Source organism: Pezoporus wallicus, unplaced genomic scaffold (genome assembly GCF_028554395.1).
Source record: "Pezoporus wallicus isolate ANWC-B61680 ecotype Strahan unplaced genomic scaffold, APGP_CSIRO_Pwel_v1 contig_6597, whole genome shotgun sequence".
Lineage (NCBI taxonomy): Eukaryota > Metazoa > Chordata > Aves > Psittaciformes > Psittacidae > Pezoporus > Pezoporus wallicus.
Window position 1 is genome coordinate 22,995 of NW_026635331.1, and position 27,847 is coordinate 50,841.

The 27,847-nt window shown below is 45.0% G+C and overlaps 1 protein-coding gene and 1 long non-coding RNA gene across 3 annotated transcripts; both read right to left on the minus strand.

The window, feature by feature from the left end:
- Positions 1-765: 765 nt before the first annotated feature.
- SETD7 (SET domain containing 7, histone lysine methyltransferase) lies at positions 766-26,541 on the minus strand. 2 transcript variants are annotated; one of them, XM_057418964.1, is made up of 8 exons: positions 26,444-26,541; positions 21,098-21,227; positions 16,207-16,408; positions 13,410-13,599; positions 11,683-11,764; positions 10,437-10,554; positions 9,982-10,139; positions 766-1,008 (listed from the first exon to the last, which is right to left on the minus strand). In XM_057418964.1, exons 1-8 carry the CDS (start codon positions 26,481-26,483, stop codon positions 894-896), a joined length of 1,035 nt encoding a protein of 344 aa, XP_057274947.1. In that variant the 5' UTR covers positions 26,484-26,541; the 3' UTR covers positions 766-893. The 2 variants fall into 2 exon arrangements, with proteins under 2 accessions (XP_057274947.1, XP_057274938.1); XM_057418955.1 differs by lacking the exon at positions 766-1,008 and adding an exon at positions 8,094-8,797.
- LOC130604462 (uncharacterized) lies at positions 2,770-6,542 on the minus strand. Its single transcript, XR_008973460.1, has 2 exons — positions 5,665-6,542; positions 2,770-4,180 (listed from the first exon to the last, which is right to left on the minus strand). It is a non-coding gene; the product is annotated as an uncharacterized LOC130604462 (long non-coding RNA).
- Positions 26,542-27,847: the final 1,306 nt, after the last annotated feature.

A 27,847-nucleotide genomic window follows, 5' to 3' on the forward strand; every position in this document is an offset into this window, starting at 1 on the left:
GCTGGTTTCTTCTGTTTTCCTTTGCAGCACCTCCTGGGAGCAGGACACTGGGTGAAATGCATCTTGGCCACTTGCTACCCCCACAGCAGCAACCTTCCCCCTTGCATTATAGCTCTAGCCACATAACAAAACTGAAAGTCTGATAGAAGTGCTAGAAGTGCACCCTGCTTTCCCAAGTCCTTATGCATCTTGTAAATGGAAGAAAGGTATTACTGAAAGGAGATGGGCAGCCTGTGGATTGAAGAGCTTTGGTACAGCCCCCTGGTGGCGTGGCTCAATAGGGTAGCATCAGGGTATCGAGTGCTGGGAGTGAGAATGCCCACTGCCCACTACTCGTTGTGGTACAGAGAATTAGTGGCACTGTGCTGTGGACACAGCTTGCCACTCAGATGTTCATCTACGTGATGTGAGGATGAAGCAGTCCCCTCCTCATCTTCAGTGGCTTCTCTGTGGTCTCATGTTTCTGCAAAAATCCCTATCAATTGCCACTATGCCCCATTTTCTACACTATCCAGTAGAAACGTGTATTATTATACGGTTTATTTTATTAGCTCCTTCAGAGGAAAGTTTGTTTGCACCCTCCTGCCACAATATGTAACCTTTAATTATCTGAGTACAAAGCAGGAAATCAGGGAAGAGGTGGCAGGAAGTCCTGGGCTCCCTCCCACCCCCAAGCCAAGTACCTGTGGGTAGCAGCAGAGAAAAAAAAAACAAAAACAAGACAAAACAAAGCATAGAAAATAAAGTGCTACTTTACCATCCCAGCCCAAACTGGAGCTCTGCTTATGCTCAGCTGAGACTCAGTGCTGAAAACCCCATCTACAAGCCCGCTGACGATGCACACCGTGCTGAAGGCTATCTGGAACAGCCCAAGCACGACCATGCTCCTCTGGTTAAAGATGAAATACCGGTAGCGATCCATGCCGCTTTGATTCACACATAAACCTCCACACGTGGAGACCGGAAGGCTGCGCCGTGGCTCTCCAGCAAAGCCGAGACGAGCTTGTCCTAGGCAGGAGAAAGGGAGAGGAGCATCAGCACCCGGGGAGCACCGGGACCTGTGCCGGGCAGGACAGTACATTCACCGGGGTACAGCGGTCACCTCCTGCTGGGGAGACGTCTTCGAGAAACCCCTCCCGCTGCTCTGGGCAGGTGCCCGGGACACCACGGCTGAAGTTGCTGGATGGAGATGTGCCATCCCCACTTCAGCCCCCGCCCACCGCCAACCTTCTGCCGTCGGGGCTTCTCTGGGCTTCGCTCCCTCCAGAAGACGAGCTCCGTCCCTCGCTGGGAGCCCCTGATCGATCCCTCGGCAGGGAGCCGGTGCCGCCGGCACTCGGGACCCGACGCTCCTCGTCGCCGCTGCCGGTCACCGAACGCCTCCCGGGGGGCGGGGGCAGCTGCAGCCGCGGGGGCACCGAGGAGACCGGCCTGACCCAGGAAGCGCCGCGCCCACACCGCCCGCGCCCAGCCTCCGGCGCCGGTTCCTCACCTGCGGCGGCTCCGCCTCCGGGGAGCGGAGCTCCGGTCGCGGTGAAAAGGAACCGAAGAGGCTGCGGGAGCCTCGGCCGCCGCGGCACATCGCGGAGCGCTCCGGCTGGCCCGGGTCCTCCCGGCTCTGGCTCCGGCTCTGGCTCTCGGCCCGCAGGAGTTCCCGCCCACGGCACAGGCTGCCCCCGCTCGCGTTCGGACCGCGCCGGCACCGCAGGGGATGCGTCTCGTTTCCATACAGGACTTTCTCCCCTTTTGCTCCGGCCTTAAATTCCGCTTCACACGGCAGGCGTGCACGATACTTAAAGCTGGGGAAACCCTCTGTATGCACCGCTAATGACTTGTGTGATTACCTCGACAGGCAAGGGCTCCTCGGCACAGGAACCCACCCAAGCGCCTCCAGTCAACTCCAGCGCTAACAAGCACAGCACTAAATCATGCCTACCCCCCACACCGTTTTAAGAAATCAATTCATAGGTTAGCTATTGTTTCTGTAAATATACCCGCAGCCTCACCGTGGTGTGAGCAAAGGATTGCACCACCAGTCTACAGGTGGAACACAGCCAGGCAGGGTGAAGCCAGCCCGTTGGGTCACCTTCCACACAGCAAACCCTCATCCTTTCAGCTTGAAGGGTCAACGGGGAATGCCGAGGCCGAACAAGTCCCTCTTCCACCCTTGGAAAGAAAGCCATAGCCTCCGTGCACTTACACCCAGCACATCGGCACAAGAGGCCAAGTTACCACAGCGGTTGCAGAGATCACAAAAGGAGGGCAGACACAAAAACACTGTTCCTTTTTCCACCACTCACCCAGCAGGATGTATACTGCAAATTAGGAGAGAAAGCCATAGGTTACCTGCCTGGAAGGTGCTGCTGGTTGCTGCCATGCCTTCCTACTGCCTCAGGCAGCAACAGCAAGAGAAAAATATACCAGTGCACTGTCACCTGCTTTAAAATACCAGTGTTAAAAACACTTTGGCATTCACAGGCAGGATGTTCTTCCATCCCACAATACAACTGAAGCACACGTTCTGTGCGCTGAGTACAGAGAAGTGAATAGCAAGAGCAGCAGAGGTGCCAGAAACCCCCAAAGGCAGTAGTGCAGGAGTGTTCTGCTGCTCAATCACTAGTAATATAACGTGGTCTAGAAGCGTGTTAACTCTGCGCCAAATCCTGCTCCCGCACATCAGCAGTTGTCACAAAGCAGCCACACAAGGAAGGGGGAGAAATCAGAGGACACCCAAAACCATGACACACAAACAAGAAGGAGAAACGATGATTCTGTTGAATATTTTAATATCTGCATTGCCTTCATAGCGCAATTAAAGCAATCTTTAAAATTCACTTATTACAAATGTTTGTCAAGTCTGTTTTTCCCCAGAAACATTTTTCTTACTTCCTTGCACATACACCCAAACACACTATAAAAACCTCATTCATAACATCAAAGGAAGGGCAATCATCATTCATGTAAACATCTTTCTTAGAGTTATCCATTTTTGAAAAGTCATGAATAAACCTACAGATGTTCAGTAAGGCTCATAGTTCGAGTACAAATGTCATAAAACACCTATCTCAAGTACTTTATACAGTTAAATACTCCGGGGTTAACTGTTAACACACGTTTAAGCTCACCCCAAGATTATTCTTTAGCACTTAGTTCTTCAGAACAGAGACACCCAGTAATTATGGGCTGAAGAGTATTAAAATAGCAGAAGGCCCAGCAGAAACTGTTAAGTAATACACAATTTTAGTCTGGATCTTAGCTCAAGAGTTAAATTCAGTACAGTTACAGTAGGAAAAGTTTTTTAGGAAGAAATCTGCAGAAAGGAGGGATGTGTCTGTTCATATAATATCACAAAGGGGACAAGCTGAGAGGTATGTCCTGAAGATGCGACTGGCCTTGCTATTGCAGTTATTTATGATAGCCATGTGTAATGCTGCATAAATACTTTCCCAAATAGCAGAAACGACCATTTGTAATTGTAAAGATCATTTGTTGCATCTCCCCTTTAAAAACAAATATCTACTTATTGGTAACCAATTACACTTGCATCTTACAAAAAGACATCCTTTTAAATTTGGTTTAGATCTTACTGGAATCTTTTTCTTTTAAATATTCATTCTACCATGAAAATATTTCATACAAACATCATTTTACATACAAATATGTTAAAACTTGTGAAGAGGGTCTTCCCACACTCCTGATTTTATGGCTTGAACATTTAATTGCTTCAAGGATTTTTGTGTATATATATATATATTACTCCTGGGGAAAACCAAAATAGGTACAATAAAACTGGTAGAGAAAGAGGGCAGGAGCTTCAATTGCCTGAAGACAGAAGAGGGTCAAGAGGAGGGTCCATTCAACAGACAGTGACCTTAGTGTTCAAAACCTTTGATCTGGGGCAAGTAAACATGCACTCAATCTTGCACCTTTTTTATAATTAAAAAAAAAAAATCCCTTGTAAGACTGCTTATAAATGCTTTGTCCAAAAATACAGTTCTCATGTTTCCAGTTCCTCTCAGCATATGACAGCAATGTGTGAGTGAGGAAGAGGTGTCTAACGCAGCACCCCAGCATATAAGGAGACACTTCAGCGACATTGTTTTCAAAGCAATTGGGTTTTAACCCAATTGCTTGGAGGTGGATTCCTCAGGCACCCACAGCTCCAGCAAGTCTGCTGTACCTGAGGAAACCAAAGCAGCAGATAACCGGCTCTGTACAACTTGTTACCTCATTGCAATGGCAGCATTTTCCAGAAACACTATCAAATTGAGTGAAAGGACAGAAATCACAGAGGGCTCTGGGACAGAAGCGACTCTCTACAGTTCCTGGTGCAACCAAAGTGGTGACCACGGGTATTTACTGAAGGACAAGGGCAGCCAGTTGGGATGAAACAGAGAAGTGGCAATTCCCACCACTCCTCAGTTTCTTATCCCAGATAGGCTATGTCAGCTATACTGCTCCTCCAGTGCCCAGCACAGGGTGAGAAATCCCCAATGGCGCTCTCACTTCCACACCAGCAACATCCTACAACAACCCAGGAAAGCAACCACAGCCACTGCCAACTGTGTGTGGCACAAAGCTTTGCATCTGGAAAGCCTGGATGAAGGAGACGGCTGCCTCATCACCCCCAAAACATGTAGCCTCACAGGGCCAAGCAACTGGTAAGCCTCACAAAGGTCTCAAAACCTGTATGAGTTGTCAGGAGCTGAACCTGGGCAAAACCATGGGCCATCCCAGCAGGAATCCTTGCAACTGTGGAAGAAGTCAAAAGCTATCACCACCATACCCACCTACTTCCTTTGACTTTTTCAACAGTTAAGATTTACATATTTTTATGGATGATAAGGTTTTTTTTTTTAATTACTACCAAAAAGGGGAAAAAAAGCCTTTTCAGCTTTGTGAAGGAAAATCAGGTATTTTAGTAGCTCCCCAAAACTAAAATTATAGCTTGAGACCCAGCCCAAAGCTTTTTTCTCTCTTAGCCAGAGGAGTGACCCAGCAGCAGGCAGCTCTCAGCTTTAACTCCTCATACTCTCTTGTCTCCAAGATTCAATGCTTCTCCAGAAAACTAAGCTTGTGTATTCCTGGTGACAAAACACAGTGCTGCCATGGCAGGAAGAGCCATGTAATATTCTATTTATTTTATAAAAGAGACCATCATCAGCCTCTAATACTGGCTGATACAGGCTCCTTCTCATCAAAGAGCTCAGGAAACAATCCTCCCATCCCAGAGGAGCCATGTGCAGCACTGGAGACCAAAGGCAGGCATTGGGAACTGATTCATACCTGGCAAAAGCAACAATTCCAGGTTCTCTTATGCCATTCTTTAGTCACAACAGGTACTCTGAGAGCCAGCTGCTCACGGCAGGCATCAGTTCTCCTTCCAGTTTTTGTGCTGACAGGATAGGTCTTTGGCCAGACTCTGAGAAGTAGAGCTTCTTACTGCATATTCACCAGCAGTCAGCTGCATCCAACAGACTCAAACTGATTGATTTGCAAAACAGCTGTTTCCTCAGCTCCAATTCAAAACCATGTTTGGTGTGGGTCTCGTGTTACTACTGATAAACAGCTTTGCTAAGCCAGCCTTGCTATCTAGTGAGCCCCAGAAGCTGAGCTGCAATACGCTGACCAAGTTAAGGCATTATTTGGAGTTCTATAGCTAACCTGTGTTTGAACCTGTGGTTGCCAACGCACACCTCTCAAAAACCTCTGAAGGACACACTGAGCCCTTTGGCTACTCAGTGGTAAAAACCACCCCAACCATCTTCACTCTAATAAACCACAAAGAAAAAAGAAAACAAGGATTAAAAGGCTTGGTCCTGAATCAAGCCAAAGCAGCTTTATAATCACAACTTTTATAAAAGGTTGGTCACTGAAGAAGGGATCTATAGGAGGACCAATAGATTTTAACAGAGCAGAGAGAAAAAGGACAGCAGAGTTAACAGAGACAATAGCCACAGCTGTGGCATACTACCAGGCTACAGGCATGAGCAAGAGAATCTGCTTGACTGCCACCAAGTTAACAGCTTTTGAGAACACACTGAGGATATCTCAGTGCCTTCTTTCCCTAGAATTTCTCTATTTTAGGGTGCAACTTTCAAACCTGATATGGAAAGGGCACCTATCTTGTATTTATCTCAAAAAATCAGGCAATTCAAAGACCAATAAACCTATTAAAGCATAAGCAACTTCAAAGGGAGATAGCAGAGGAATCAGAGACTGATCCAAGGAATGAAGCCCAAAGAGCTCAAGAGATCAGAACATTTTAAGCCTGATACTATAGAGGGCACAAAGACGCCAGCAGTCCAAAGGAGGTTATCAACACTGTGGAAGGAGTTACCACCCATCCACAGCAGGATTCAGCCACATACCTTCCCTGCTCCTCTTCCCTGCACTTAAGCTTCAACTTTGCAAATTCTATGGTCCTGGCAGAATAATCCACAAGATGAACATAAAAGGTTCCTACCAGCCAGGCACGCTTCTCTGCAAACAGCTGAAAGAGCAATGATCTAAAATAGTGACCTGCAGGCAGGTGGGGAAAGATCTAGCATGCATATTTCTTTTCTGAGGTTCACTCGCTGAAGCTGTGCTGTCCATTGGCCTTTGACAACCTTCCTTCAACCATAAGGCTCAGTTCTGCCTCTGCACAGTCAGCTGAGTCCCTGAACTGTCACCTCTGCCAGCCACCTGCCTTGGATGAGAAGCAGAGCTGTGGCTTAAGTCTCCAGTGTGAGAAGATGGGTGATGCCAAAGCTCACATTCAGATCACTGCTGGAAGAGCGTCAAAAGCCCTGAGCCTACCTGCCTGCCCACCAGCCAGCACATGCCGGGAGTAGCTTCTTTGCAAGCTTAAATGGTGAGGTGCTGGAAAAGGTTTGTGATCAGTCACAGGGACTAAAGAGAGCCCCAGGTTACAGAGGTTCTTCTTAATAACTAACTTTGTACCAAAGCAAGGATTCTCAGACTGCACAAAACAGCAACCTCATCCTTCCACCTGCAGGTATCAACCCAACACATTCTCCATGTCTAGCTCTCCAGACAGCTAGACACACCTCTGACTGTTCAAGCAACCAACCAAAATGTGTTGCAATAGAAAGGTAGGTCTGATTTCCAAATCACTTATGTTACATATATACAAACTTCTCTAAACTACAAACATTTAAATAAAGTGTTGCAAATGCATCTGAGTTCTTCCTAAGCTGCTAAACCCAAAAGAGATCCTCATAGGCCCAGAAGGGGCTCCAGCATCCAGACCAAGATCATACATTGTCTCTCTCCTATACAGCATTAGGCAAGACCAGTACAATATCTGAAAACAAATGCACAACAATTTCCCTACCCCTGAAAAACCCCAGAACACAGCCCTGAAGATGAATATTCACAAGCTCCCACTGCTGGCTGCAACAAAGCTACGGATTGACTGCTGCTTCTAAGTATGAGCAGTGCGTGAAGTTTTTACATTCATTGTTTGTCTTTCAAAAACAATCTTCTCATATAGTTTTTTTTTATCTTATTTTGATATCTCATACTATATTGATTTACTGTGTCTTAAACCAGCACTACAAAAAGACAGCTACAAGGCTATATTCTTTGTCAACTGAACAGATACAAAAGATACAGCTCTCCTTCATCAAGTACTACAGCCTGCCCTCAGATACATCTCCTTCAAGAGAATTCATGTGAGATGCAAGCATCTCATTGCTAGGATTTTTGCCTTGAGAACTTGCAGCCTTAACAGATGAAACACACAAACCAACCCTGGACACTAATGCAAGTAACGCACTTGCCTTCCAGAACACACACTTCTGGAAGTCCTTCAAGAAGCACATCCATTCTCTTCCTTCAGCAAATCTTCATGCAAAGAACAGCTTCATTTGCGTGTCATAATCATAAATAAAATAAGCCAGCCATAAAGGCTAGATTAATATTAGGTTTGGACATGTTGCTATACTATTTAGAGAGCCACAGAGACCAACACACAGCACTCTCACATACACACACAAGCCTTTCCACTAGTTAGAAAGGATTTTCTCCTGCAAAAGATTTGTAGAAAGAACAACATTCAGACAAGAGGAAAGGGGAGTTAAAACCCAGCCTCCTATATGCTAATAAATAAACTGCTCTATTGCAAGATTCAGATCAAAGGTTTAAAAAGGCAAAATTATGCTACTATTAGAGAATATCAAAATATTACTGTTATCATCACAAGTGGCATATATGCAAAATGCAGTTGCACAATAATGCCTAGGCAGATAGAGAGCAACACTAAGTCTGCCGACTAAAAGTGAACGATATACCCATTTTAGTTTTCTGTCTAGTCTTTTGGCATCTTTGCATATGGTGCAAAAGCAGAAGCTACCAAAGAATATCACATCTCGTATAGAATATTAAATAATTTCTCCAGATAAGACTGGTGCAACACTAGCTAATTTTAAATCTGCTATGAGTAACACAGTCAAACCTAGTTAGTATGCAAGAAACTTATCTCTTAACACAGAATGCAAAGTTATGATGCAACAGCATGAACAATCCCTGGTTGTCCAGTTTTCAGTATAAAGGTAGTGCATAGATCCAAGTTTCTATTTCAGTTTGCTGAGCAGAGAAGGAGCTCCCATTTCACTTTTTCTGGGCAGCCTGGAAAGCTTTCAGTTCCAGCTGGTACCACTCTGGTGCTTCTGGCCCATTCTGCCCAACGGGGTTGTGATCGTATCCATAAGCCACTGTTAATTCTTCATCTTTCTCCACAGCCCTGATGGTACGGATACACTTGATGGGCCCAAAACGAGGATGAACAAACCTAGATAAAGAATCATAGAATGGTTTGGGTTGGAAAGGACCTTAAGATCATCTAGTTCCAATCCCCCTGCCATGGGCAGGGACACCTCACGTGAGGCCATATTGCCCAAGGCTCTGTCCAACCTGGCCTTGAACACTGCCAGAGCATTTACCACTTCTCTGGGCAGCCTGTTCCAGTGCCTCTCCACCCTCACAGTAAATAACTTCTTCCTTTTAATAATAATAAATAATACATAATAAATAACAACAAAACAGGCTACGACAGGTATGCTTAGCTGTCAATCTACAGGCTCCCTTATCCTCTTTTATAGTTTCAGAAGTCACTCACAGTTCAGAGTAACATCACATAATCTGATATCATCTAAGTAGATTGCTTTGAGTCAACCTTACAAAGGCTTCAGTAATAAGGGCAAAAGTACTGATATATTAAGGCAGTTTTGCATAGCTCTATTATCTGAAGTTTTTCACCAGTCCTGTCTGCAACACTGCTCTTTTATAATAAATAAATGTTAATCACTTCCACATGCCTTAGGCTTGTAGAGAAAGGTAAACACTTGCATGAAAAATTGCTCATCCTAATTTCCTCAGCGCAGGTTAACTACCAAACAATCATAAAATACTTCTGTAAATATTCTACATCATCCCAGTAAAAGGGACTGGCTTATCTGAGGAAGGAAAACTTTTTTCTACACATGTATTTCCACAGGTCTGTTCATTTATACATTGGTATGAAAATATTTATACCCTTGAGCGTATGTATACACCAATGGTTTCCCAGTGCACCAACTACAGAGCACCAAGATGCTTATTTTCTGAGTTTCAGACAGCACACTTGATGGCACTGGTCAAGCATCTGCAGTTCAGCAAATACGGTGCAGTCCTAGCCAAACTAGGCGCTAGAAAGTTGTGCATTTTAGAGTCAAAAGGTAGTTCCTACAGAGCTTAATGACAAAATAAATACAGTTGCAAACTTCAAGATGCTCCATGGTGTAAGTCCCAAGAGACATCAAACACCTGCAATGCCATACAGTTTCCAACTCAGACCAGGCGAGCAGGAACTCCTTCAGTGCCCAGACCTGTTACTCCCAGCCCCACCAGCTGTTCCTTGTTCAGCTGCCCAGAAACACCCTGTGAGCCCAGATCGCTGGGCTGCAGCTTGCACTCTGAAACACAGGCTCTACTTACGGGTCATAGATGCAGTTAGGAGTGAAGGAATGGTTGGCCTTATGCCCCAGTGAGGCACAGTACTTGGCAGCGTGGTTGTAGGGCTCTGGCACGTCTATGACTGTTTCATCATCCAGGGATATTGTATTTCCATTGAGGGACCAGTCTCTGCTGTCTACCTAGTTTGCAAGGCAAAAATCCAGTGTGTGTGGAGGAGTCAACTTTGCCAGCAGTTTGAAAGCAAACATTCAAATACATGCAACTAACCGTCTTGTGTGTCATTAAAAAAAAAAACACAATCATGACTTGTTATTATATATACACACTTCAGTGAACGTGCACTTTCTTTATCAGTTAAACTTCATCATATTAAAACTTAAGGGTGCAAAGAGGGGGTGAGGTGTAAAATCCTACTACAAGATGATGATTTCAGAAGGAGCAATGAAAATTCAGACTGACTTTTTTCTCTGCTTTACCTCCTGGTGTGTAATTCGCACTCCATTGTAAAAGGACATAACTGTACTGGCTTCTGCTGCTATTTTGGAGAATAATCCTTCTCCAGCACTGGAAATGAGAGAGACATCAACGTACACTCTACAAGGGGAAAAGAGCACAGAATTAATGACTGGCTACAGTTTTAATTTTCAATAGGTATTATAACAACACTACTGGCATTAAGACTAATATTATCATTAGTTTTATTATTATATATTGAATATATTAGTCTTAATGCCAGTAGTGTTGTTATAAAGCTAATGATAATTCAAATATCCAAATCTCCTTCTCTTTTCATATGTTCTATTTTGGCAAAATGGAGATTTGGTGGGAATTGGGGGCTGACTTTATCTATTAGTTTGGAATGTATTTTTTTTCAAGTGCCAATCTACTATCATTCCTGATGGCTTTCCTTCATGGCTTCAGCTCAGGAACACTCTCAGTAACGCACCAGAAGCCCAGAGGTCCCCACTAAGACGAGGTTGCTGGTGTGTACATGTACACATGAGCAAGAGTTTTCAAGGTGAAGCCCTAGATCTTCAAGCACTCGATGCAAATGAGTGTCAGCATTTTACTAATCACTTATTTAGATATTTCAGAACATCAGCAAAGAACTACAACTGGTTTCTACAGAGCAAAGCCTCTTGAAAGTCTAGGTAAAAAGCGGAATAGCCACAGAAGAGGCATCACTGACTATGACGTGACAATTGCTGAGGAACGCATTTTGACATTATAGGGCTGTCACAAACAGCATCTTGCTTTCCTCCACCTGGATGATTTACTCTTGCCACTCTGCTACATCTGTAGGGAGGGGAGAAAACTTTGTACAACACATGCCACCCAAGTGAGACACACCAAATTCAGCATGCTGCAAACCACAGCTACCTACACATCTGGGAAATAGAGAACAATGCAGATTTCCTCCAAGAATGTTGTAGATGTGGGCTTTAACTGGAGTCCAGGACTTGGCTGAACATGTCTTTGGAACACTAAGAAATTATCTGAGCTAAATCTCTTTAAAAATATTGCAATTTTCCTCTGTGAATCAGGAAGAAATTCAATCAAGTCAAATGCTGACTGACATGCAGAAAGGGGCTAAATTTCACAAACCCTTACACACTTTTTTAGATTTCAAATGAGAAAAGGTTTGCAAAATTAGTCCCTAAATATGTAACAGCAAAGAAATATGGACAGTATTTAAAGAGGGGAGTAGAAAAAGAAGCCTACCTCTCTGACTCATACGGATCAGGAAGAAGTGCATTTGTAGAAATGCAGGATGAAGTAGATTTGTCAAAACTGTATACTGGACCTAAAAAAAAACAAACCAGAAATCAACAAAGGAAATAAACTAATTGGCAGTACAGAAAGTACAGTAACCCTTAACTTAATCAAGACATTCAAAAATTAAGTTTTAATGACTGCAAGAAATAAATGTTATGCTTAAAAAAAAAAAGGCATTAAACAGAACTGCACCTGTGCAAGGGCTTCAGTGAGATACTGTTTCTGATTATTTTTTCCCCTTAAAACACTAGACTAATATTTATCACAAAAGGTTTATACATACATTCTTCAAACTATCAACTTGCAAAGGAGGACTGGACAGTCTTCCAAAACTGACCCTCCCAGAGTCTCCAATTAAAATTAAAACGCAACATTTAAAAGGTGTATTCAATAACACATTAATGATAAACTTTGTGGACTATTTAAAACAAATATATTTTCTAGTTCAAATCCTGAAGATACTTCAGACAGAAGATAATGTTCAGTAATCACAAAGTACACTTGCTACAGTCATTTATTTCCTGGCATTAATAAGCAACTCAGTGGTACAGCTCTAATTATATCCTTACATCCCTCTCCAATCAACTGCCAGAGGACTATCTGGGAGATAGGTTAAGATGCAGGTGGAAATAAGATGAGGAAAAGAACCCAAACCAGAATATTACAAAGTTTAATAAAAGGCCATTGCCCCTGTGGTCCAAGATCTGCTCTGGCTGAAGGCAGCTTCCTCCATAGCGCAACCAAATCCTATTTGCAAAGCACAACTGTATCCTCTCAGAAGTTTCAAGTTAAATTTTGACTTGCTGTCAGAACTGATTTAAAAAAATAGTCACATGCATTTGTTTCTCAACGCCTTTTCACTGAGTTTTATGCTCTTATTTCATATCACTCATTGCTGACAAAACGGAAATGTGTTAGCCTGGTCCCTGTTTATTGCTCATGGCCCTGTCCACAACTTAACCCACTCACCCCCAAGACATCACATACACCTCAGAGCAACAGAATCACACCAAACCAGCGCTGCCCTGGGGAAGGAGCACTGGCTGCACAGGTTTAAGGCACCACTCCAACCATTTCATAGCCACTTGCTATTACCAGGACTAGCAAGACTGAAGGGAGCAGGTGAATCAGACTGTTACACAACTGAATCTAGTTCACTAACTCAAATCCCTGTGTCCTTTCAGCCACATAATACAGATGCCAGAACGTTCACAGTGCCAACACTCACTTGCACAAACCCAACTGACAGAGCTACAACCAAATCACAGCCTCCCTCTCCACTTGTAGTAATTTTACTAACAAAACAAAGCCTGTAACTGTGCCAGCATTACCATGGTTAAGCAGGTTTTCCTGCTGGCACAGATGGCAGTGGCGTGTGTGACAAGCAGGACTGCACCCATGAGCATGCGAGAGAAGGGTTATGAAGAGCAGGTCAGCAGCACCACCACATGGGTCACTTCCTGTCTCTTCCCAGAGCAAAGGGATCGCTCCTTGCGCCCTTCTGTCCAACTTGATAATTTAGGAAAAAGGGCTTCTCACTAATAGACTTGCTATCTCATCACAGCCAGCCTTCAAAGTCTCTAATGGGGAACATGACAGAAACCAAGCTGTTTCCAGCAAGCTGTTTGCCCTCTGGTAGCAAGAGTACAGGTTTCTGTGTTAGCTGAACTTACTGCCTGGTACTGCTTCAAACTGAGGTTTCCCATCCTCTAGAGATGTCAGAGTTGCCAGTTTTGCTTCTATCATTTCTCCATCTATGAACCTTCCAGAATAAGCAGTCTTTCCATCAGGGTACACATAGGCTATTTTCTCTCCAGTCATCTCCCCTTCATCATTCACTTCTCCCACAAGGCTGCCTCCATCCTGAAAGCATGGGCAAGAAAGAAAAGGCAGAGCATGTAGTTATACTTTACTATCTTCAGTAGACAGAAAAGATTTTTTCCCAACCTTTTAAAGCAGCAATCTAAGCTACAGTAAGTTCAGAAGTGAGATCATGAAAATGAGTGAGAAACAGACACATGAAGATGCTGGGTAAAGTCATCCCAGTCAGGATAAAACTGACAAAAGAAATTAACAATGTTTTCTACATTGTCTGAAATAGGTAAAAACCAAAGTCTTTCCTTCCATGTGATGCAAATACTGAGTCCCAATTGGCAACATTTCTATGTGAATAGTCAATGAACTAAAGTCCAAAGACACATACAAACTTTTGAGTTTTCTTAGTATGATACTGTGCTGTAGGAAAGGAAAACAAACTAAACCACTGCCTTGCTCACTGCTAATTCATAGTACATCAAAAGGCTTGAGCCTGCTTAAAAATAAAGACTTGCTGGATGACTGAAGAGTTTCTCTGTCCCAGCATCCTCCCACTGTATCAGCTGAGAACAACTGTCTGCTGAATGGCATCATCAACAACAAAAGCAACACTTTTCCTCTCTAAGGTTTACACATTTCAGCCCCGGGCTTTGCCATCTGTGATATGCCTGCAACTCCAGTCAGGTCTATTTACAGAACTGCAGAATGAGATGCATAGATTAGCACAGGTCTAATAACTTCAGGTGTTTATTTCAGTAAGGACAAGGAAACATAGTCAAATAATGCCCTTGAGCAAAACCAGCAGCTGTGATGTGGGAACAGACTGATTTAGATCAAGATTCTTCACACAGACTTCATTTCAGAGTGGCACCATTTTGTTCATCTCCAAGGATGAAAGAGATTAAAACATACTATAGTAAAGAACAGGAACCTTAAGTTTGGGTAAAAATTTGTGCACATAGCATTACGCACAGAACCATGCATAAACAATTGCTTCCATGGCAAGAAGTGTTTTGAAACACCTTGTATTCTTCAGTCTGGCACAATGGTAATGACTAACCTCTAAATAACTACATTTCCAGAACGCACAGCAACACTTTGTCAGCTGGAAGATGAAACAGAAGACACATACCTGAAGGGTCAGTTGTGTGTATTTTATACAGTAGTACTGAAAATATGCCACTTGTCTGGCAGCATACACCAAGCATTTGTTGATTCTAACACATGCTTAATGGCAATAGGGAAAAACATTAAATAAAATGAACAGCCACTGGTGAGCACTTGAAATGAGTTTGCAACTGAAGGATGTGCAATATGGGTTTTGACTAACAGCTGTCCTGGGTTCAGCAGTAGCAGTCATTTTTCTCCTTCTTGGTAGCTGGTGCAGTGCTGTGTTTTGACTTTCAGCCTGGGAACAGAGCTGATAACAATGATGTTTTGGTTTGCCCAAGGACTTTGTGAGCCTCATGCTCTGCCAGGGAGGAGGGGAGGCTGGGAGGAAGCAGAGACAGGACACCTGACCCAAACTGACCAAAGAGGTATTCCATACCACAGCACGTCATGCCCGGGATGTAACTGGGAGTTACCCAGAAGGGCTGGTGGACGGCAGGGTTGGAGGAGGTATCGGTTGGTGCTTGGTCAGGCTGGGGGGGGCAAGTTATTGGTCAGCTGGTGCTGAGGTGATGTATTCTCTTCCCTTGTTATCTCCTTTATCATTATTATTATTGGTGGTAGCAGTAGTGATTTGTGCTATACCTTAGTTACTAAACTGTTCTTATCTTAACCCATGGGAGTTGCATTCTTTTCGATTCTCCTCACTGTTCCTCCGGGAGTAGGGAGAGGGCAAGAAGGGGGGGAAGTGAGTGAACAAGCTGTCTGGCTGGGTTTAAACCACGACAACAACTTAATTTAATTACATGCAGATGTTTCTCCTTCCTCAGCACAACGTAAAGATTGAAAGGTTCAACTCTGGAGTGCAGCACAAGGCTGAATAGAAAAGAATTTATTTTTTTTTTTAATTTAAATAAACCCCCCCTAAAGCCCAGCACAACCATTACTGCCCTAATTAGCATGAGTATAAAAGCACATGAAAAATTTCTGCAGCATTGTCCAGAGGAATATCCAAGTGTTTACCAAGAAACAGAAACATTAAACTCTGGCTTGCTTAGTGTGCAAATCACTTGTCCACACTCGAGTCAGAGGCACAGCTCTCACATCAGTTACCAGTTGGGCAAAGCCAGACTTCACAACATATCCTGTGGAAACAGTGTCCCCTCCTAGTTAAGTAAGAGCAGCAAGTTACAATAACTTGCATGGCTCCCATGCTCCTCACCTGCAGTCAGCACCACAAAGTGCACAATCACCAACCCAGCTTTCCCAAGCATATACACAAACACACTTCCAAGGGGCTGGGTTCCCTGGAAGATGGAAATAGTGAAGGCATCTCACAGCCTTGCCAAGTCCTGTCTACTGGGACACTGAAAAGCTTTAACTGCATGTTAGAATATCCAAAATTGGATCTTCCACCCAGACTTTTGTGGGCTGACTTTTCTATAGCTGGGTCACGGTGGACATTTGTTTCAGATGGGGAGAAGAGAAAGACACATAATAGACACATACTATTCTGCAATAAAGAGAGCAGGTGGTCAGGCTTACCGGGTAATAAATCCAACAAACCCCGTGTCGAATGTTGTCTTTATACTGCCCTTTGAATATGAGCCGCCCATCACTGTCATACTCTTGGGCTGGTCCATTCAGCTCTCCATCCACATATGTGCCATGAAGGACCACTCCATCCTCATAAGTATAGATTCCTTGGCCTTGCAGGGCATCATCAACATAGTACCCTTCCAGGGTGCTGGAAAAGACAGAAAGAGAACAGCAGTGGAAGAGTATTCACCTAAGAGGTGAACCCAAAGCCTCAACACGAGGCACAACTCTGCTTGTTATTCTGCATATTACTGGTACAGAGAGGCATGAGGGGAAGCCTTCATGAAAATCAGGTCCTAGGAGGAGGTAACTGTTCATTCATGGTTTGCTATTGCTGGGTACCTACAACAACCCAGGCTCAGCAGCAGCTGCCAGGGCTCCCTCACTGGAACACCACTTCCAGCATTTCTCCTCTATCCCCCCCAGCCATCACTATTCTGATTTCTGTCTGAAAGTCTGATGTGTCTGCTAGTTTCAACCAAATTTGAGGGGGAGAAGGGGAACGAGAATAGGAAAGTAAACCTGAGTTCTCAGGAAAGCCAAGATGAAAAACAGAAGCTTGCTTCTGCAGAACTCCAAAGGCAGAAAACAAATTACACTGTCATTTCACCAGGGTGCGCTGCACAGACACAGAATCATTCATCTAAATCGCATTGCCCAGCTCTTTTTATAGGCTGGGGAAGCAAATTACAGCAGCAAATGGATGCCCATGGCCAAGGAAGAAATTCTTGCTCAAGCAGGCTACTCTCACGTTAGTAAGTTCTACCTCCTACATTTAGATCTTTACTGACATCTCTCTGGTGAGATGAAATTGAATAACCACAGAGGTGGACCACAACAGAGCACAAACTGCAACCTGCTACGAGCTCGGTGTTAGCTCCCTAGCAATACAGCTAGCAACAATCTGTACCAGATTTGCTAAAAGCACTGTCATTTTTCATGTATTTCTATTAAAATGGAACACAGCCTGTCAAACAGAACTAGTGCTGCACCTGGATTTGAACAAAGGAACATTTCACTTCAGTTTTGTCTTGCAAACCCTGTAGAAGCGGCACAATGGTATCTTACAATCCACTTTGCTTCCTTTCTTAAAAAGAGTGCTGAGAGAAACTACAAAGGAAATCATAACTGTAAAAGAGGATCTACTCAGTTATTTCTTTCTCACGCTAGAACTAGCATAAGGAAATACAAGCTGTTTAGCTTTTACCCTAGCACATTTAGCTAAGAGTACACATACCTTCACTCCCGTCGTTCTTTTTCTACATCTAAGGTATAAGCCCAGACAGTGCCTTGGAGCACATGAAAACCTGTTTTGAGAAGTTTTGTAAAACATGTAGAGTCAAGAGCTGCAGAAAGCATGATTCCTCAGAAGTAACTTTATGGTTTCTAAAGCGTCACACACTGTTCTTACATAACTTTGGCAGGCTGGCTGAGATTTCCATGAGAAAAGACATTAAGGTAAAAGCCTCAATGCAAACCAGATGCAGAGCAGGAAGGGTCAGGAAAGCTGTTTTACTTCTCAGTTGGATGAATTTCTTGATCCAGGCTGCTACAGAGCTGCACAGACAGCTACAGCACCACACAGCACGGGGAAGGACCTGAGCAGATGAGGGAACCACCAGAAATCTGTGCACTTCCTCAACTATAAATGACACCACTTTCTCTTCTAGTTTATCACAGATCACCAGATTTGAATTTTGTTGTAGCTGGCAACACACAGAGTCTACACGCAGGATTACTCTTTAAAAGAAGCAGCCACCCCCAGTTTATGTAATGAAACAGACCAAAACCAGCCTCTTCTTGTTAACTTCAACTAATACCATTAAAGGTAACAAGTTGCTGAATTACAACAGTGCCTCAGCCCTGGGAAAAGTTACCTTCTCTTTTACTGTGACTCAGATTTCTAGCTTTGGTTCTTTGTATTAAGCTACAATGTCCAAAAGATCTTTCTACTCTCATGTAACATAATGAAATCAAAAGAAAGACATCTAAAGAAAGAATGCCATGTCTTACAATCTTGCCTAAAAGCTCAGATTGTCTAATACTTTTACACTTTTCACAGCTTTTGAGTTACTTGCACACTGCTCCCCCCTTCTCTCTCTCTCCTTTCAAGCTCTCAAGGTGTGGGATCTGCAGACAGACACAATACTTGCAGCTAAGACCTGACTGGCACAAGGAGGAATAAATAGCTTCTCTGTCTTGCATAAACAAAATCTTGTTAATACAGACCCTGAGCTAGCCTGTATTTCTCCAGTTTGTTTCTCAGATTATCATATTCATCATAATGTGAAACTTGACTTCAGTAAAACTTTCAGGTGTACTGTCTTCCCATTATCCAGGTGGGAATCCAGGATATCCATTACCTGAAAGACTAGTTATAAGCAGCAGGGCAGGGGTAGAGAATACTTACAGAAATATCCTTCCAGGCATTAAGTTACATTGGCAGACTCTAACCCATTCATCCCTCACTCCCTTATCTCCCACCTTTTCCCTTTATATGGGAATATGGAAAACTTTTTCTTAAAAATAACACTGTTCTCTGTGTTCTGGGAGATTCCAGTTTACAAGAGTCTCTGGTTAAGGGAAACAGCAGCTGCAGCTCTGTGCCAAACATGGGTCTCATGCTCACAGTTATTGCACAAAGTGTTTTGTAAGTGCACTTCAGCAAGCGTTAACACCAATGGGAGCTCAAGTGCACAATCCAGAACAGGGAGTGTGCCAGAGGTGAAACCTCTCTCTGAAGGGATACGTTGGGTTTTGTTGCATTTTTGAAGGGGAAGGAAAAAATAAGTGATATTTCATTCCAGGCTTCCACTCCCTTAAATAATCAACAGGAAAGGGGCAGCTATTCCAGTAAAGGGAAGAGTTTTCACTGAGACAAACAAAGCAGCCAGGCAGCCAATCCTATTTCCCAGCACCCAGAAAACGAGAATGCTGACGCTGCTGCCAGCCCAGTGCCTGACAGGACTGAGCTACTCCCAAACAACAGACCTACTGCAGTTCAGCTGTCAGCCTTTACAAGCAGCCTGTGAGGGAGACATTCAGTAATGCTGAAACCAGCTAGCTTACTGCACTGAAACGCACAATACTGCAAGGGAGAGATGTTTTGAGAAATTCCGAGGATTCATTTCTCCATAAACACTTAGCCTTGCCCATGGCACAGCTAATGGAAACAGCACGTTCTGCTTTGTGCCAGGGCATTCTTCCAGCAGCACATCACGACACCTGAATCATCCACGTCAGAGAGCAACTTACTCCTCCTAGCTGGACATAGCTGGGGAAATCACAACATCTTTAATAACCACTTACTGCTCGGCTAAGGCTGCTTTAGCTAAATTAAAATAAGCTTAGGGCAGTTTATAAAAATACCCCATTACCCAAAACCACATTACAGACTATTTTTGTGTATTTTCATCCTGCTAGCTCCCAAAGCCACACAGTAGCCAACTGTTCCATTTTTTAAGGGTTATGAAAATAAAGAGGAAAAAAAAAAAAAGAAGAAGAAGAATTGGCAACGCTGAGGAAGTACAGAAAAGGCTCAGCAGCAATCCGAGTTTTCCCACAGAGCACTGTCTGTACCCTGGATTACATGGAGGAGCAGCCCTACAAACAAAACAGTGGGTCAGTTTCTCCGACTGTACAACCAACAACTGCTCTGCTGAGATCATCAACAACCACAGAAGCATTATGTACATGTGTCCATAGAGATGCTCACTGCCAGCTTGAAAAAAAAGCCTATTTTAGAGAGGTCAGCTGCTGGGCAGTACTGATTTTCAGTTACTCACAGAAGATTTAATAAGCCTGTTACCACAACAGTGGGGATTTTATTTCATCTAAGCTTGGAGGCCTGGTCAGTTTCTGCATAACTGAGTAAGTATCGTCATGAAAAAAAAAACCCAATCTACAGAATGAAGCAATTGCAAAGGCAAGTACAGACAAGGAGCTGACTCACTGAGACAGCACAAATAAGTCTGCTCCTGCTCAGAAGTTCTCAGAGCAGGAGGAGAGTAGACCCGGCACGACTGTCAGTTTAAGGGCTGCTATTCATAGTGCCACCGACAGCTGCAAAACCATCACGAATTGTGTCATTTTATACATCTGCTGCTGCTCCTTTGGATGAAGTTCTGAGCAACTGCAGAGAGAAACCCTGCAGTTGGGGGGAGATGTATAAGGCATTCATAATGATGAAGCCCTAAGAAGAAAACACATGCATAGGCAACTTCTAGCCCAATTTCACTGTCACAATTTCCAGCAAAGAGAGGGGAAATTACAAGGGCTTTTTTTGAAAATAAATCAGGCCACAAACAACTTGCAGATGATTAGGTACAGCTGGCTACAAACCCATGCTTAACTCAGCCCTTTAAGCACTAAACAATTACCCCGCTTGAGCAGAAAGAAGGTAAGCCTCTGTCAAGGCCCTATGTCTGCGTGCAAGGTCTGGTAGAGGGAGATCCCAGTCCAGTTACAGTCTCTGTATAAGGCTGTAAGACAAAAACAACTCCACCTACAGTTATGGAGCTGAACTTTGCAGCCCAAGTCCTTGTCAGCATGGTTTCCAATAGCTCTGACCACCTCCCAAGTTCTTACAGTCTAATTGGTTGGTAACTTTATAGTGCTAAAAGAACTCGCACTGATGCATTCTCCCACCAGGAAACAACTCCAGGCATCACGTTACATACAAAGCCCCCAGGCCCAGCAGCAGCAGACAAAACTTTACAGCTACAGCTTTTAATGAGAAAGCTTACCAGAAATCAGCATATAATCAATGTAGATTAGTTTTTTATCACTGCAAGCAGGAGGCAGAATATAGAAGAAAAATTCAAGAGTCAGTGTCTACCTTCCATCAAAAAAGAAGAACTTGCCACGGCCATTCTTTTCTCCATGCACAAAGTTTCCTTCAAACCTGTCTGTTGATGAGTAAGTCACTGTACAGAATCCATGTGGCAGCCCATCATCATCTAGATGCCCTGAAATAAAATCCAGACAAAGAACAAAAGAACACATTAAACATTATATAAAACTAAAAACTTCTTCTGATTATGTGGACTCTTGAAATGCAGTAGCTCCCCAGTACAAAACAGTAATGTGCAGCTAAACATTTCTGTTAGGAACATGGATCAGAGATTCAGTATAGATGAAGTCTGTACTTGTGTAATACATTTTGCTTGAAAAATAAGATGATCAGAATAAAATAAAATGGATGAGAGACAGGAGAGGGAAGAGAAGAATAAGCAGCAAGACGTTTCTAAAAAATACAAGGTTCACACTGTTCTAACTTATGTTAATCTAAGTCTTCAAAAATATAGTAATTCTTTATCTAAAATATGTATATCCTGGTGAGAACAGAACAGATTTAGACTTCAATCCACTGAGTAAGGAAAGGTATGTTTTTTTTCTTTTGATAAATACATGTCTTACAACATGGGTGTGACACCTCATAGCCATATTCACAGGAATTTAAAGAAATAAAAGCATGTAATACCTATAATACTATGCCCCTGTAATGTCAGCCAACTTGCTATCTTGTATTTTAAACGCCACTCTCCAGTGCCTTTCTGATGTGTTCACATTATATCCCCCCATCCCATTCCCCTTCCTAGCCCTATCAGTTTTTCTCATTACAGTTGTTGCACACGGAGAAAGCAGAATGGAAACACCGCGGATCCTCATCTGCACAGGTCTTTATTTTACAGAATACAACTGGCCAACTCTGATTAAGTTAAAGCATAATAAGGCTATCACTGTTTGCCTCTTCAAAGCCAAAAAAAAAAAGGAAATAAGAGTGTTTTAAACAACTGCTATTATCTGGTTAACCTGCGTGAACTTTGAGTCCTTAGCACTGCATTAACAGGACATTTCTCTGACTGAAGAATGAAGATGCTCAAGCTCAGCAGGGCTGCTCTCAGCACAGTGATACACCAGGTGCGGGTGTAACAAGCTCCCATTGTGACATTCTAGCAGGTATAAATTTTGCATGAAAACTGATGAATAACTAAGAGCTAGTGTATATTTATGTTCTTCCACGTTTCTAAATAAAAATCAGCCTTTCAGCCCCTGAGTCTCTGGGTGAGGCATACAAACCCTACCAGAGATGAGAGGCAGCACACACATCCACTTCTACAGACTCTGGTTCAAGTTCTTCCCTGATCAAATTTACCCTAAACTGAAAAAGTTCAAAACGCATACAGAAAGGCAGAAATGAACTCCAGTGTGTGGGGGAGCAATTCCAGTCCAGGCTGATGCAGGCACCAAGAGGCACTTCAGTATTATCAAACCTCGAGTCCTATGCCCAGGAAGAAAACAAGCTGCACAGACAACAGTGGGAAAAGCCAGATACCCATGTGGCTCTAGAAGTCCATCTACTCCTGCCCTGATTGCAACAGGTTCACAGAGTTCTGGAGGGACAAGGGTTATCCAGATGGCACATGCATGCCCACATCTTGTCACATCACCATGAGCTACTGCTTCCTTGGGATGCTTCACAGCCCCTCAGGGACATCACAGACGGGGCATGAAAAGGATGTGGGGCAGCATCTGGTTAAGTCCTTTCCTATGAGGCACATGACCTGCCCTAGCTTTTCATACCAGAATGACTGACAGAAGAATGCCACACAGCACAGGATACTCTGTCAGGATATATTTCCAAGCTCTTGAAACCTTCATTAAAAAAGAAAAGAAAAAGAGGAAGACACAAAGAGAGGAAGTAAAAAAAAAAAAAAAAAAAAGCAGCCAAGCGAATGTTCCCCAAAGTAATCAAGTAAGGCCGTGCAGGTTTATTACCCATCTCCCGCACTTGTTACATTGAGTATGTACACCCAGAAGGGAGGTGTACAGCAGAAAATAATGCTAAGAAACCTGAATTAATCCAAGATCCCTTCCTCCACCCTTCTCATGTGTGCTGCCAAAGGTGTCACACCTGCTCTGGCACTTGCCTAGCACCCTCTGCAAGTAACACTAGTCAATCCTTCCCTTTGTGGCTCCTGTGCTGGTCTGGGGGGCTGACCTCGTGCCCCGCCGGCATGGCAGAGCTGACCTGCCCCTCCTGGGGTAGCAACCCACCTTGCTTCCATTTCACAAAACAGCACTCTGCTCTTAAACTCAGTTCCCAGTGCATGTTACATTGAAAACAGACAGAAGTTTAAAAAGTTAATAAAACCAGTCAGACACTGCTTACTGTCCAAAACACCACAGAAGTTAAGAGAATAGACAGGGAGAGCAAAAGAGTGTGTTTGCATGTGTGGGAAGCGACATCACTAAAGGCTTTTAATAACTTTGAAGATGAACCCTTTACAACAGAACAGGCAGCATGCCACCCCTTCCAAAAAGAAGGCAGACTTTTTTTTTCCCCCTCCCATTCAGTCGGGACGCCCCTTCTTGTAAAAGGGAAAAGTTTCAGCAGTTATATCAATTTAACAAAGAGGTCAGTGAAATTTCTAATTTGGACAAAGCCAACTATGTCAGCATCTACAGTTATAATTAAAGGCTTCACTTTTATTGGCATGGGAGGGGCAAACAAACCCTAAATAATACAGTATCAGTTTTCCCCTCACTAGAAGAGCAGAACTTTAAAAAACATTTGGATTAAAAGAAATATACTGAAAGTATTGGTAAATTATACTATCAAAACCAAACAAATGAAAACAACAACCGAGCAACAAAGACCCTTGCAACTTTGTTCTCAGGTTATTGGCTTATTGAGTTTTGTCAAGGTTTTGCTGGAATGCAAAGCCCAACACAAAAGCTGCCATACTTATACACAGCACGCATGTCAGGGCTTTTGCATGGCAGGATACAGACTATCCCAGAGATTTAAATGGTCAATTTTGATCTGATGGCCTCTATACAGAGTCTTAATCTCTTCCATAGTACAAAGAATCCAATTCTTCTAGTATGTGAGAGATTGTCCCCTAGTGAAAAAAAATATCCCTCACCCCAACAAAACAAGAGACATTCAGTCTCTCAGTCAATGGAGGGGCAGGAGGAAAGCAATTTCAAGTTTAATTACATAGAAGCAACTTTTCCTACATGGATGAGGCCTCGGGCTCTAATTCTGTTTCAGAAGAAGTCAATGGAAAAAAAGCCCTCATTATTTCAGTGGGAGTGTAGCAGAGTGTTCAGCTTCCCTTTGTTGCCTCTTCAGCTGTCCATTTGTGAAAACAAACCCAAAATGTCTAAACATATTTTAAAGTTATTGTAAAACCCCACTGTTGTTACTTCTCCAAGAGTCTCTCAAGAACTCATCTTAAGCTCAGACCATGAGCTTTTCAAGAAAAGGAATTACACTAATAGCAGCTAGTTCACAATGCAGCATGATGGGGCCACTTAGCAGAACCCAAAGGTAAAAGCCCTTTGCTGTCAGTATTATTACTACTTAGCAAAAGACAGTATGCATCATCAACAAAAGATTCTGGCCACAAAGATGCAAGTCTGATATTTCAGGAATAATAACAATAAAACAACCTCCTCCCACAGAATAAAACCCCAAACATGCCGACTTCTTTCCTATTTCCAACTGCCTCTTGGTGAGTGCAAAAACACCCAAGCATCCTGTTCACCCCGAAACAGCACCCTGCTTCTGCGTCACTCAGAAAAACAGGTACTTTCATACACACTGATGGATAACATGCTTTAAAAACACATTTCCTTAGCCCACAGAAATGCTACATAAATCCACAAAATGGCAGAATGCTTTCTTTACCTGTGATATGAGGATCAAAATTACGACTCTGCCCAAGATACAACTGCAATCCACACATCTACAGAGTAGAGAGGAAAGGGAGGAGAAAAGACACATCTATAAGGGTGCAGGGCACACCCTATCCAAAGCACCCCTCATTTGAAGGATCTCACTCCCCTCACAACCGTGTTTTATACAACAATGCTTCTCTTTGGCTCTGTTACCACATTCCTAGACAATAAATCCAGATCCTAGCAGCAGCTGCTTAGCTCACATCTGTTGTTAGACTAAGCTGCCGTGCCTGATGTCTTCTTTGGAGAAATGTGCTTTGAGGCCTAATCCTCCTGCCACAAGATACAAACAGCCACACCAAACAATGAGAATTACCAGCATCTCATCACAGGCAAATCCTTACTTTGTGTGCTCAACCCCAACAACTGAAAATCCAGGAGTGCTCTTTCCAGCAGGACCGTGTGTGCCCTGCGACAAACCTTTGGGAGCAGGTGCCTTCAGGTACAGCTGGCACACACTTTGTTCTAGGGCTGCAGGAGGAGACCCGTCCCTCACTCCTAGGTGCAGCACGGGAGGAGCTGCAACCCTGGGTACCAAGGTTTCCATTAGGAATGCCTTCCAGAGGCGTGTGCCTCTTTTAAAACTCTTCAAGGGTTGGTTCTTTACTCATGGAAGGTTAGCACTTGCAAAAGGGAGTGTATACTGCTTGTGAGCCTGCTCACTCCAATACGGGTGACTCAACTCCCAGCTCTGCTGCCCATGAATGTGACCACAGTTGCCTTCTTCCGTTGCTTTTTGTTTTCCCTTTCCACAAAGGTGACTGTTACCCCTCACTCCCAGCGCACTCACCAAGGCCGGGTTTACCCTGACACACCAAGCCTGGGGGAGCGAGCTGTGCTCCGGCAGGAAGGGTTCCTCTGCCACAAGCCTCCCCACCACCGCTCTGGGAGGACGCGGCGCCCCCGGCCAGCGCCCGCAGCCCGCACGGCCACTCGGGGCCGGCTCCTGGCTCGTCGGGAACGAAGCAGCACGACTGCGGTACAAGCCCAGGGGCAGCTCGGGGGAACCGCGCGGCCGATGAGGCACCGGGTGCGGAGTGCACGTGGGCACAGCACCGACGGCTACAACCCATTCTGAAATAATTTTTAATTGTTTCGGTTTTTTCCACATGTATCGCGGATCAAACGTCACCACCAGCTGCCGGACCCGCACGCCCGGGCCACCAGTGAGGCCAAAGCAGCAGCCCGGTACCGCCGCCATACGTGGCCCCCCGCCACGGCGCTGCCCCTCACCGCGCACGTGTCCCGGTGTGACCGGCGGCGGCCCGGCAGCGCGGCCGTTGCATAAGCCCGCTGATGTCATGCGCTGCCGCCGGCCCCAGGCGCCCCCACCCCTCACCCGGTACTGCCCAGAGCCCGCGGAGCCGCCTCCCTCCCCGTTCCCACGCCCGCCAGTGCCGGCGGCTCGCCCCTCTCAGCTCCCCGGTGCAGGTACCTTCTACGGTCTCCTCCAGCGTCTCCTCGTCGCTGTCCATGGCGGCGGCGGCGACAAACGACAGCGGCAGCAGCGGGCGGGGACACAGCCGCGGTAACCGGGGCGGGCGCGCGCGCACCGCCCCACCTCTTCCCCCCCGGCCCTGCCCCTGAGGGAGGGGCCGCCCCGTAGGCCCGCCCCACTCCGGGCAAGGCTGAGGTGCGGCGTGAGGGCGGGTGTGGCCGAGCGGCAGGATACTGCGGGGCTCGAGGTGGAGACCCCCGCCTCGCAACAAAATGGCGGCGGGTGAGAAGCCGCCTGAGAGCTACCGCCAGTGGGAGCGGCGCTGGGGAGCTGTTTCCCACCCCCCGCAGCACAGGGTGCTGAAGCGAGTGCACGAGAAAGTGGTTAAATTCCTGCTGAGGAATGTCCCTAACGTGGCACAAAGCGCAGGCGGCAGGAAAATACCCACCCAGGCTACTCCGTGTTGTACGGGGCGAGCAGCACCCTCGGCCTCCGGCTGCTCCAAACCTGCGTTTCCTCAGTTCACCTCATGAAGTAAACCTCCCTAGGGATTCCTAACAACCACCACTTCTCCCTCCCCACACCAGGAACCGCTGTTGCTGGCTGCTCTTGACAGGCACTGAGGGATTTAACTGCCAAAACACACAGGCTGTTGGGTTTCAGCTTTGCAGGGGGGGTGACAACCCCCAGCAGTGGGTGCAGTTTGTGAGGTCTCACCCAGGGCACCCGAATTTGGTGCTGTGCCACCACACACCTCAGCTCACTGTGGAGACCTCACTCTCCACCACAGCTTGGCAATACACAAGGAATCACCTTAAAGGACAGTCAGAATGTTTTCTAGGTCTTCCAGCTGGCTGTCTTGGCAGAACAGGATGTATCCTGCTGGAGATGACCCAGACAGTCGGGGGCTGGAGCTTGTCCTCTGTGAAGTGAGACTGAGGGAGTAGGGCTTGTTCAGCCTGGAGAGCAGATGGCTTCAGGGGGTCTCAGCAGCAGCCCACCAGCACTTGCAGCAATGCTACCGAGCAAGCAGGTTACTCACATTGGTGAGAGGACAAGAGAAAATGGGCATTACTGAAAACAGTTTAGAGGTGACATAAGGAGAAACTTGCTCCCCATGAGGACAGCTGAGCAGTGCAGCAGGCTGCCCAGAGAGGTTCTGTAGTCTCCATCCTCAAGGTGTTCAAAGACTGACCAGATAAAGCCTGAGCAGCCTGAACCAGCCTCAGGGCTGACCCTGCCAAGACCAGCAGGTTGGAGCAGAGACCTCCTGGGGTCCAGTCCTGCTTGAAGGACTTGGTGAGTCTATGCAGAGTCAGCCCTGTGCTGCAAGGCAGTGCTGCTGAACTCGGGGACAGCATCACACTGGGAAAACAGGACAGCTACAGCTTCGTGAAACCA

Bases quoted from the DNA above. Each gene is read 5' to 3' on its own strand.
- SETD7 (XM_057418955.1), bottom strand. From the start codon at position 26,483: ATGGACAGCGACGAGGAGACGCTGGAGGAGACCGTAGAAG. The intron at 16,409-21,097 runs GTAGACACTGAC...TGTCTTTTCCAG, and splicing joins TTCTTCTTTTTTGATGGAAG to CACCCTGGAAGGGTACTATG. The intron at 13,600-16,206 runs GTAAGCCTGACC...CCATGCTTTCAG, and splicing joins TTTGTTGGATTTATTACCCG to GATGGAGGCAGCCTTGTGGG.